We start from the raw sequence: 12,876 nt of genomic DNA on the forward strand, positions 1-12,876 counted from the left end.
TCCCAAAATATCCCGACACGATAACAATCATGGATACGCGCCCGTTCAACCCCTGCATTGAAGACGCCATACATGGCTACAAAACCTGACAAAAACTTTCACAATGTATATAAAATTGTTGCGATCTGCCCTTTATTAATAGAATTTTGTTTGGTTTTAAAATTATCATTATGAATCTATAGTGTGTCAAGGATTATATCCATTCCGTGCAACGCTAGGTTAAAATGCCCCTATGTACACAATTATTTAATATTTTTAGATTTTTCGGTGCTAGCTCGTCGCTTTGAAAATTTTCAGGGTTTTCACTGCACAAATCAATAAAAGAACAGAATAGAGACATTGGATGAAACCTGAATTTTGATTTTTACGACTAAATATAAATACGCATATGAAAATGGATGATAGATTAAAAAATTTTAATTCGATTTTAAAATATTAAGTTTTTTAATTCGACATATAATATTTATAAAAATACATGAATATAATATATATATATGTAATATAGTTTATTTCGATTTTAAAATATTAAGTATTAAACTGTAATAAAAGTTATTATAATGTTTTTCCATCAAAACGTGGTTTAAATTAATGTGTTGCTGAACGAAGGTTTGAACGAGTATCTCTCTTTAATCAACATTATATATATTCCTCAAAGAAAAACTATTAACTAACTTTTAATAGGTTTAATCTTATAGGAAACGCAACGAATAGGTGCGTTTCCTGCCTTTTATATGATCCCTCGGAGAGAATTTTTTCTGTCGAATTCCGAGACAATTTTTAGCGCATTTTCTCATTTATGGAAAAAATACACTATTTTGCTCGCCATGTCCGTCCGTCCGTCCGTCCGCCTGTCTGTCTGTCCGTCCGCGACTTCACGTTTTCGTCGGCGAGAAAATTTGCTCTCTGTCACTCACTGCACTGAGTACTAAGTTATATTTTTTTCCTTTGTATATTTCATTGATTGGTCGGTATCACGGCTTATCGGCTTGCTCTGGCAAACCAAAAATTTCATAGGCCCGTATAACATACAACATCAGGACTTTAAAATAAGAAGGAAAAATCTGAGTGGTTACTAAAATTTCGGTAAAATTATGCCAAAACAGCAATTTTTTGTATGCAATATCATGTATTTTTAGTTATTATACTCACTTTTCGGCATTTAAAGACAGCCGGACGGAGCTCAAAAAGGTCTCACAATAACACTTAGCCATTCTTACCTCAGAATAACCGTTGATAAAGATTATGTTATTCGTTAAAAGGTAATAAAGTTTACTCACGTTATGAAGTTTGTAGTAAAGACCACAGGCATTACAGACAGGCTCGCCCTGAGAGTTGCGGCGCCAGAGCGTCGTGGTCGTGGTCTGGCAGTTGGTACAGACCATGCCTTGCCTGCGCTGTGCCTGCGCTCCTGCGCTGCTGCTAGACCCATTGCCGGGACTGTACTGTATACACATTGGGAAATACATTTAATATTATTATATACAAATTGGAAAATAAGTGTATTATTATAATATACAAATAGGAAAATACGTTTAATATTTTAGTATACAAGTTGGAAGATACGTTTAATATTATAATATACAAATTGGAAATTACGTTTAATATTATAATATACAAATTGAAAACTACGTTTAATATTTTAGTATACAAGTTGGATGATACGTTTAATATTATAATATACAAATTGAAAAAAACGTTTATTATTTTAGTATACAATTTGGAAGATACGCTTAATATTATGATATACAAATTGAAAACTATGTTTAATATTATAATATAGTGGTTTTGTCAAATGAGCACCTTTATGTACACTGTATATGCTTTTATTGTTTGATTGTGGCACAGGTATGATTCTTGATACAAGTCCTCAAACAGATCAGCCTACTCCTTTCTTTGCACCGTATAAGAGAAATGATAATCAATTCAGGTTATTATCAATATTTTGTTTTGATATTACTTCGAGTGCCTAGAATTGGATGTCACTGCTTCTCTATGTATCGATACTTCAATATTATTGATACAAATCTTCAAACAGTATTGATCAAAGCATAAGCTGCACTATGTATGGAAAACAAAATATTTTGTTCAACGGTAAAAAAGGTAGTTTTTAAGAACTTTGGGTGCCCTCAAAATAGGTATTTTATGGTATTACAGGCTTTTAAATATTCAAGAAATTTAATTCATTATGATTGAATTAAAATAATTACGCTCATCACCGGAGTTGGGCTAGCGAAAGGTCGTTTATATAGCAATTAACTTAATTAGGCTGCGAAGTTAAATGTCGGCTGATTGGAACGGAAATAATATGATTTATTTGCTTGTACCATCGATATAAAATTTCAATGACGCGGGCAATTACTTTAATGAGAAATGCATTTGCCTAACCGATTGGATTTTTTGTCTTAAAAATTGGGTAAACGGAGGAAGTTTTTTTTTTGTGCGAGGAATTACTTCAACTTTGGATGTATAAGAGAATGTACAAAAAATCATTAATTTATTTATATAGGTGATAGACTTTACTGCTTCCTTGCTCAATAAATCAATTGTTCAGTGACGAATAATGTTCATATAACGAATTTATATTAATTGCACCATACTGTCTCATTCCTGCAACTATTACACTATTTATTTTAAGCTATTCCTATCAATCATACAAAAATATCTTCTATGGCGTACCACTTCAGCAAAATTACAATCTGAGATACGTTGATAACATGCCCAGAATTTCCCTACACAAAGAAGACTAGCACAGCTACGAAGACTAGCACAGCTAGTCTTCGTACCGCCACTCTAATGACAACTGCGGATATGACTTTCCTCCCAGACAATTACATTGAAAAAACGTTGATTACGAGTTGATTTCATTAAAACACCGTTTACCCAATGTTTAATCAACGCTTTTTCAACGTCAGATGCCTGGTGGTTCACAAATACTATATTAACTTTAGTTCATCTTTGGTAATTTAATAACTGAAGATTTTTTTTGTCACCGAACTCTGCAACTTCTGACCGGGTTATGCGGACTGCCGGCTCGACGCTGCATGCGCTGGTGCGGGCGGTTATAGCCGTTGGTTCTGTTGTACATGCCACACGCGTTGCACAAATAATGGCCTCCAGAGTCCCTGCGCCACAGTGGCGTAGCCATAGCGCCACAATTACAGCACTCGCGTTGCACTGTGTACTCAGGGTCATCTGCTCGTGAATAAATAACTAAATGAAAAATATGTTTCGTTCATTCATTCATCTCACCATGATTTATTTATGTCGCTTTGGAAAAGTAAAAAAAAGTAAACTTTTATTCAAAAAAGTTTACTTTTTTTTGGAAAAGTAAACTTTTATTCAAAGTCGCTTTGGAAAAGTAAAAAAAAGTATTTGGAATTATCTTCCCTGGAAGAGCACATGCAAATGCATGTTTTTCAAATTCATTTCAAGTTTCTGATCATTTATTAGCGAACGTTAGCTCGCTTTTGATGTCTACCAGTGATTATGAATGAACCGCCATTATTAACGTCACAATTATTCCAACGGAAAATACTCCAATAATAAAAACGTTTGATTAATTATACACATGAAAGAAATAAACCCACGTGTATTGATGGAACGCCCTCTAATAAAAACAAAAGTTATTTCCATTAACTTGCCATGAAAATAATATACGTTCATGGAAAATAAAGAAGGCAGTCAATTCTCATATACAAGTAATTCATCGGATATGATCGAAACAAGAATTTAATCTTTCATGTAAAATTATTTCAGTTCATGTCCTAGTTTACAAAAAAATTCATATCATGTATAGCGCAGCATGGGTGAATAAATGCGCACTTGTTAAAGTCCAATAGATTCAGGAAATTAAAGTTCATTAAATTCATGCCCAGTACATCACCACATTCCAGTTTATGTTAATGTTTTTTCGCGGACTCTAACAATATAGTAAAAAATAATTGTAAATTTTAAAAGTTGTAAAAGTACTTTTTCTCAATCAAGTGTGGATAATTTAAATTTACCAATATAATCTACCAATGTACCTCTTCAAAGAATCTTAACTTATAGACGCGAGAACGAATTAAAATCTAGGCGTAATGTTTTTTTAATATGTTTACAGCAATAAAAGAATCATTTGAACTTGCTGATATACATGAATCCCACTTGAATGTATTTTGCGAACTCGAATTGAACAAATTTTGAAGGATCTTAGGAATATTTTCGATTAAATTTCTATTTCTCAGGTAAATGTCAACTACAATTTAAATGTATTATCTAATATAATGCATGGTGACGACGTCTGGTAGAGATTCTTGTAAATAAGCGAACGGGTTGAACATCATCTTTTCAAACGCTTCTCTTTTAAAAATTGAGCAATAAATCGTGAAAATAAAAACTACGATATGATTATTTTAATGTCTATGCTCATAAATTATATACAGTGCCATGCATACAAGTGAGGAACAATAATTTATTTTCGAATAGGATTTCCTTTTTTCAGTTTCAAGAGAAAGCGTACACAAAAGAGACAAAATTCTGTACCCATTTGTCAAATAATATACATATATTTATACTGAAGTCAAGGCGAAAAAATCTTTTCCGGTTAAAAAAGTTAGCTCGACGTAATGTAGAAAGTCGCAGCACATGGCCTGCTCTAAACCTGAAACGCTTAATCCATATTAATGAGTTCACTAGCCCATATAAGCGCCATTATATGAAGTAGTTAGATGGCAATAATTGAGAAACTAAACAAAGGCTCTTTCTTCCAGCTTATCGCGACTGAGGCAAGTTATCAGTTAAAACGGAACTCCTTATATTAATTTATACGGCATGGGAAAGAATTTCTTTAAAACGCAGTCACCAGCTATGCCAGTTTCTCCTTTCAGCGCTCGTATTTTAGGCTTAGATTGAGATTTTTAGGGCTTCAAGGCAATTATGTAATGCACATGTAATGTAATTATGTAATTATAATGTAAAAAAATTCAACATTTGAAATAACAGTTTGTTAAGGTCATTGTAATCCAATAATCACCAGAACATTGAGCTAAGATATGCTTGATATAAAATTTACTTGTGATATGTAATTGGCACCATGCTTTAGAGTAATTGAAATGCATTTTATAGAATCATAATTAAACGAGTATATTACGAAGTATTAAATATTTTTTAATACGACACAGTCACATGTAACGGTCAGATTTATGGTTAAGTTGTTTTGCTTCATCTCGCAGAAAATATTTCGAGGACATCACTGTATTTTGATTAGTTGAGTTTAATATTTTTTTGCGATTCGGTATATTGTTTTAAAGAAAAATCATCCATCAATAACTATATGGCTTGTACACAGCTTTCTTGAGAGCAAGTGAATGCATTAAAATTGGGCATTGTTCACGGAAAAAGTTTTCAAATTTTTTAGTAGAAATATATGTTCACTTCTCATTTAGGAAATATAGTCAACTTGAGAATTACTTACCTACTCTTTATAGGTCATAAGTAGGTATCCCCGTAAGAATTGATGCAAGATAAATCATCGCTCGACTTTTGAAACAACAATCCGCTACTCCAGGTATCGACACCGAACAAAATTAGAAAAAAAATTTCCAGCCGCTAAATTTAATTCTTCGTGGTATGATGTATATAGTCTATTTCCACATGATGCATTACCTCAAGTATTTCCTAAACCTTCTTGACGACTGTTAGCGCAAAAAACTGATATCAAGTGGTGAATCAGAATTCAGGTGATTTTGTTTACTACTGCGTAAAAATACAAGACGTGTAGTAGGATAAAAGGATTTATTTACCTCAAGGAATTTTGTATCCAATCATTTTTTACTGAGAAAACATTTATAAATTAAAAAAATTAATTCCAATGAAGCAGTACCATTTAAAAAGAGCTTTTTCATGCAAATGAAAATAATAAAGTCATTTACATTTGAAAACAAAACTTCATCTTAAATGTGTCTGCCGCCCATACTAAAATGTTTGGGATAAGTCCACGGAAGTTTTACGGAAATTTTCGTGGCGTAGCATAATTCCGGAGCTTAGTAGACACCTGAAGAACAGTAAAGAAATTTGCCAAAGAAATTCTCTCCGCAGGTGTGAAAATTTTTGTTATAAAAGCTATATCAATGGGCAGGTTAAGGGCAATATGAACAAAAAAGTTTATCTTATACAGTGGCATATTGTGGTATCCAAGTTTCCTGAGAAGAAATCTGAAATTGGACTTAGTTATCGGATGCATTCAGAGCATTAATCGTCAGAATTCTTGAAGATTTCATTTTAACCATAAATAACAAATAAATATATCAAATTTTCAGTTATCGATCTTTTATACTAATTTCGCACATAATTTAGAATTTCCTCGAGAGGAGATGCACATTCACAACAGGTTGTTGATTTTAAATTATTCAGTTATTCGACTAAACGATGAAAATGAAATATTTAAAAAGTAAATATTATCGCACATGACAACATGTGCGGCGAAGTCATGTTGTGCCAAAGAATCCAAGATGTGATATCCTCTTATTGCAGACAATTTATTTACAAATACTTGTCCCATGGTGCATGCAATTTGAGTTCATTTATTAATGAATTCAATGTTATTGCGATCAAAGCAACTCGTGAAGTCTACGGATTTCCCAACCCGATATTCGAAGCGTGCAACACGGAAAGTGAAATAAAATTTAATTAAAGCCGAATCTATGCTACTTCCTGCTAGTCAATACGCAAGCTAGAAATGTGAATGAAATGCCATGTGCAGTAATTTTTAATCCATCTTCATGATGAAGACAAATTTATACTGGATTATGAAATAATCATTCGCAGTGAAAGTTATTTATCCTTAATTCCCACTGGTAATGTGTAACTCGGTCAAGAAATGAATTAAGAAGTGATAATTAGGATCGCAAGTTTTCAATAGTGTTTTATAGTGCTTGTCTAACAATTCATGAACTTGAATTTACACACTTAATTTCGTAGATGGGTATTGGAGATGAATTTATATACCTATATTAGGCATAAAAATCTGATGCTGCTGTTCCGGTATAAAGCTTTTAGTAATTCGCCGACATTATTTTATGGCAGGTTTTGGTTTGCGTTGGGCATCAATGCTCGATAATAGTGGCATTAAGATCACTTGGCTGCTTAAGTTGCAAATTTACCAGGAATTTAAAAGTAAAGAAAATAGCCAAAAAGTTCACCATTTATTTTAAGAGACGATGGAGCTGGACTCCGAAACGTTTTCTCTTTTAAGAAATGGTGAACTTTTTGGCTATTTTCTTTACTTCTAAACTCTTGGTCAATAATTGTGTTGACGTCTGATCAAAGCTTTTTATATCTTGAGATCACATATATTTGTTATATGAAGGATATATTATAGTGCTGTATGCGCTATATAAAAGAGTGCTTCAGCAGGATGAGCGTTTTAAATTTTATAAGATTTGCATCATGCGGGAGCTGAAAATGTTATTGTTTGGGGATAATTCCTATCTGCCTTGTGTACAAATGAAAACTTTTGAAGAGGCTAAAAATTAAATGGAATATATGTCTTCAGTTGCGTTCTGTTTGTTATCTGGCAAGCACATATATTGAAAAAAAAAACAAATTTTAATTCATGAGTTTTCTTGTTATAAGGTACTTTTTCAAATTTCAATTAGGTATAATTTCCCTCCGCTAACTTATACTTTGCTGAATATATTAACATAATAAACCTAATTTAATTAACTAAATCATACAAGTGGTTGATGAAAAAATATGTAAACTTACAAATTGCTGAATATATCAACAAAATAAACCTAATTTAATAATCTAAATCTTACAAGTGGTTGATGAGAAAATATGTATATGAATATATTGATATTTTTGAACTGACCTGGTTTAAGTAAGCTAAATGTTTCTCCATCTTTAACGACGTAATGATCGTAATTAACTGCTGATGAGCTCCAGCTGAGATGACCCTGCAGTGGGTAACTGCTGGTTGCTCCAGATGGTGCGCTTATTCTCTCCAAAGACTCCTGTGAAATTATTTATTTTATTAATCAACGCCAAATTTATTAATAAAATTAATAGCTTAGGACTGAGCGAAATCAAACTTCCATCTACTTCCATTTCGAAATCAAACTTTTATTCTTTACTAATAACGACTGTGAAACTGAAAGATTATATACAAAGAGATTGAGATGTGAGAAAATTTTTAGTGACAAAAGTTTTTGAATGCAATTGGTTTGTTAAAACCGAAACATATTGTTAAAATATGGACACACTTTCCATCCCTCATCACAAAGAATATAGATTTAAAACTGATACGCAATCTTTCCTATCTAAAACTTGGTCACAATGACCCACTGAAGGTTTAAAGTTAATGTTAATTTCACTCTCATTTATTTCTCTGAGTTCAAAATGTCCAAGTTCACTGCCCTGACCTGCGTGTAGTCGATGCCTGGAGTCCAGGAGTGAGGGTTGCCCTCGCCATAATAGAAAATTAAAGTAACTTTGAGCAAATAAAACCGTCGATTAACATGAATTTAAGAGATTATCTGTAGTTATTTATTCACTCGAATAATAGAAAATTAAAGTAACTATGAGCAAATAGAACCGTCGATTAACATGAATTTAAGAGATTATCTGTAGTTATTTATTCACTTGAATAATAGAAAATTAAAGTAACTTTGAGCAAATAAAACCGTCGATTAACATGAATTTAAGAGATTATCTGTAGTTATTTATTCACTTGAATAATAGAAAATTAAAGTAACTATGAGCAAATAGAACCGTCGATTAACATGAATTTAAGAGAATATCAGTAGTTATTTTTTCACTTGGATAATTAGAAAATTAGATTATGGGTATAGAATAAATCAGGTGAATCGATGTACTAAGAGCCTGAGGCGAGAGGTTATTGGTAAATGCTGAATTTTGTTATATTGTATTATTAAAAGTAACTCTAAGCCGGATTTATACATTATGTTAGTATTCATTATACAGTATAACTTAAATTTAAATATCTTTAGCGCTATTATATTGTTATTGTAGATATTGTTAGCGTGATGTCTTTTACAATACGAACACCTTCAGAACTGAAATAAAGAGATGCCAGTTGAGCTATAGTTTATGTGTACTTCAGGGCTGACTGAAATAAAGAGATGCCAGTTGAGCATAGCTGATGTGTACCTCGTAAAGATGCATTGCTAATTAGTTGGCCATTTACACTGACAATCACTTGTATATACATCCGTGTGATAACAGATTTAGCATCAACGATTTTGTATTCAAGGTGTTTCTGTATGTTATGGAGTGTTAGATTTATGTAATAATGAAAAATCAAACCATGTCATAATGAATCAGAGTTTACACGATTTTTCTGGATGGAAAAATTTCCATATTTGAAAGTCGACGACAATATTAGTTCTACTTATCATTTATAATATAATGGAGCAAACTAAAAATTTTTATTCGTGTACATGTAGTATGAAAATTGTTCAAAATCAATTTTCCAACTTAGAATTTGCATGCCTATATAGGCTACTATTTATTCTCAGCTGGTTTAACCTGAAAGTAATCTAAATCCTTTTTTCAAGAATTTAGTTTTCAATGCATATGAATGCGGCAAAGACCGGAAACCGCTCGAGAAATGATTTAGTTACCTTGTTATTGTCTATGTAAACTTCCCATGCACAGCACGAATTATATTATTTTCCAAAAAACATATAACATATACATCCCCGTAGTTATTTACATTATTTATTGCTTTGCTCCATCCCATTGGAGGAGACGATTGAACATCAAAAGTATTATGCAATATTTTTACACAACGCATCAATAATTACATTTCGTCTTCGCGGGGATTAACTTTCATTGGGACACAAATTATAGCTTGAAACATATATCCTACAATGACAGCAACAATGGAAGCTGCCTCGCAGAATAAACAAATAAACAGCTTTTTGTGACTCCAGTGCACGTGTTTCAACTTAGCGAAATTGTATTTTTTTTAAATCATAGGAAAACTTCTAGACAAAAATCAAAATCAGAAAAAAACTAAAAATTGGTTTGACTATCACACGCCGCTTCTATTGCTCTCAGGTACTAGGCAAATCTAATGAGACAAGAAATTAAAAACTCGATCAAGCCACCGTGTTCCTCTTTGACGAAATTCTCAGGAAAAGTGCTAAGAAATGTTTTTGTTGTTGCATCATCTAAAACTGCGTCAATTGCAAGAGTAAAATCAAACAAAAAGGAATTAATAAAATATATGCTTTAATTTAAATTTCGTTACCTGCATGTCTCCTTATTTGTCAACTACATACATTTCACAAAAATTATGGAAAAGGAACAACGTGAAAATCGAAGCGCTCAGGCAGAGAGGAATACGACAAAATTGCTGAGCTGTCATATTAGGTTGAGATGACTAATTCAAATTTGAAAATGAGGTCCGAAATTCGTTCCCAAAAAATTTGCCGCTCGTATAATTTTCTAATAAACTGACTCATGCAATGGCAAATGCCTGGGAAAATCACTTCCTTAATAATCAAATCGCTTGCCGGTGCATTTGCATATATGTTTTGCACTTACCAATTTCAAAGAAACACGCCTATTGTGTGTCCTTACCAATTGATGGGATTTAGTACAATCTACGCACATAATTTATCAACTTGAAATCAACTTGAAATTTCAAGTTGATTATCTTATATATATTTGTCAAAATTTGTTTGTGTTCTTGAAGCCTGTCGCTTCGAAAAAAAAATATCTTCGAAATAAGAATAAATATATCGACTCAAAAAGGCGCGTAAACGGAAATTTTTTCGCATCGGGATTTTTCATGGACCTAAAAATTAATTCATATTGTGAGAATTTCAAAGCATCGCAAAACGGGAAGGAATGGTTTGATATAACAATTTTATTTTTTATTGAATTGTTGGAGAGAAACTTCATAAAAAACATATCAAAATTGTTTTATTCAAATTTTGAAACTTCTCTTTAAAATTCCAATTCTTTTATTCTTTGTAGAATGTTGAATTGAACAGCTGTTTCTTTAAATAGCATACTTTAAATTTATTAATTTTTGTGACGGGACTCACGATTACGAAATGCTAAAATTTTATATAATCAATACCGGGTGACATGTGGCTAATCTGTTCGTTATTTTTTGTCTGTCGGAAAACTTGGTGTAGACGCAGTTGTTTAGAGTTTCGCATAGCTTTCATTCGTCTGAAATATTTTCCTTGTTGCATTTCTACTATATGTCATTTTTTAGTCTTGACGCCGTCCACTGAACTATGGCGTGGAGAAAATTATTGTGAATTGGCTACCATTACTGAATTATTTCGTACCATGAGCCTTTCAATATAATTATGTGATATAAATATAATTTTACTTTTTCAGAAGACCAATGCATAGTAATTTCAGCCCATTGGCCGGGTACTAGTTCCATCTGTTGTGAAATAAAATTTACTGAACACCATTACAGGCCATTCTTATTAATTGCACAATAAAATCAGTAAAACGTGAAGAACATATATAGGCTGCATATTAGCGTGTACACCTGGGATGAAAGTTATACATTTCTCCCGTATAGACTCTCGTGAATCATTTTATGATATCCTCGTCTTTGAATCATTTTATGATATCCATGATTATTACTGCACCACATTAATCCGCAAAAATGAATTTCAGTATTTCAATGTAGGAAATCGTGTAAATCCAGTATAGGATTTACTTGTATATTATACTACGAATTACCTAGTATAAAACTGAAGTTTACTAAGCATTTCAATATTGCAGAGGTCTGCGGAAACTATAAACAAAGCGCTTTTAAATGAACCCTCACAAAGCACGGTAATACCACATTATATGTTGGCGGTGTAATCACAATAGTATAATTAGAAGCAATTAATTAATGAATAGTATAATTAGAAGCCCAAATAATTAATGACGAAATGTGATGGGATTTATCGTGTTGTTGGATGAATAGTGTCTTGTAACAATGCTACAAGTAATATTGGTAACATTGCGTACATGTTTTTAAAAATTGAATTTAGATTACATTTTGATTAGCCGTTTTGATTCATCCATGTTATTGCATTGCAAGAAAATTATAACACTATTTTAAAATTTTGGTTTAGCGTGTGGAAACGTTTTGTTTGAAAAAAATGTAACAGGACAGTTTCATCGATCGTTTTTCTTTGCTGTTCGAAAATTAATTCAACTATACGTATTAACATATGAGCGCGTAATCAGAATTAGATAATTTTTCTGGGCGTGAAAGCCGCGAACAATATTAAAATGAGTCCCTCTTCCAATAAAGATTAAATAGACCAAACGATACAAAAAGAATCACCATAATACAAATGTACGATGCGGATACATATTTGAATTTCTGAATCAAAGTCACATAAAGCAGAAATTTCATTGCGGGTTGAATTTGTGAAGCTGGAATTATATGGAACGTTATTTTGGCCACAAGCCCGGGAACAAAGTTACTGACTTCGTCGAAATCGTGAAAACTTTGAATTATGTCAAACCTATCATGCTATAGAATGAATAATATTTTTATTTAACTCTAATTCGTTCGATGTAACGACCAAAGTACTGATTTAATGTCAAGTTTGGTCTGAAAAATAAATGCTCTATTCATGGTGACATGATTCTCTAAAACATTATCCGATTTAAGTGGTAAATCCTTTGTTAATAAGCATTGATATCTCAGAATAAACCGTCATTCTAACATGTATGTTCACAAATACTTGTAAGAGAAATTTACTCACTGCATCCTAATTGATATTAATTTATGAGTTTATTACTTCACTCCTGATATTACACTCAATTTTATTTCACGATTCCTGTTGCTAGCTGAGGTATATATTCTTGGCATTGATACCTAGGAAATACCCGAACATG

The 12,876-nt window shown here is 32.2% G+C and overlaps 1 protein-coding gene across 1 annotated transcript in view; it reads right to left on the reverse strand.

Moving 5' to 3' along the window:
• Positions 1-12,876, reverse strand: part of LOC108681004 (GATA-binding factor A) — a 36,184-nt gene that overhangs the window by 20,547 nt on the left and 2,761 nt on the right. The window contains exons 4-7 of the mRNA XM_018169938.2: positions 8,403-8,444; positions 7,853-7,994; positions 3,011-3,192; positions 1,278-1,442 (exon numbers count right to left, since the gene is read on the reverse strand). Coding sequence (XP_018025427.1) covers positions 1,278-1,442; positions 3,011-3,192; positions 7,853-7,994; positions 8,403-8,444 — 531 coding nt within the window. The remainder of the gene's footprint in view (positions 1-1,277; positions 1,443-3,010; positions 3,193-7,852; positions 7,995-8,402; positions 8,445-12,876) is intronic.

The sequence above is a fragment of the Hyalella azteca genome, unplaced genomic scaffold (genome assembly GCF_000764305.2).
Source record: "Hyalella azteca isolate HAZT.00-mixed unplaced genomic scaffold, Hazt_2.0.2 contig13181, whole genome shotgun sequence".
In the NCBI taxonomy this organism is placed as follows: domain Eukaryota; kingdom Metazoa; phylum Arthropoda; class Malacostraca; order Amphipoda; family Hyalellidae; genus Hyalella; species Hyalella azteca.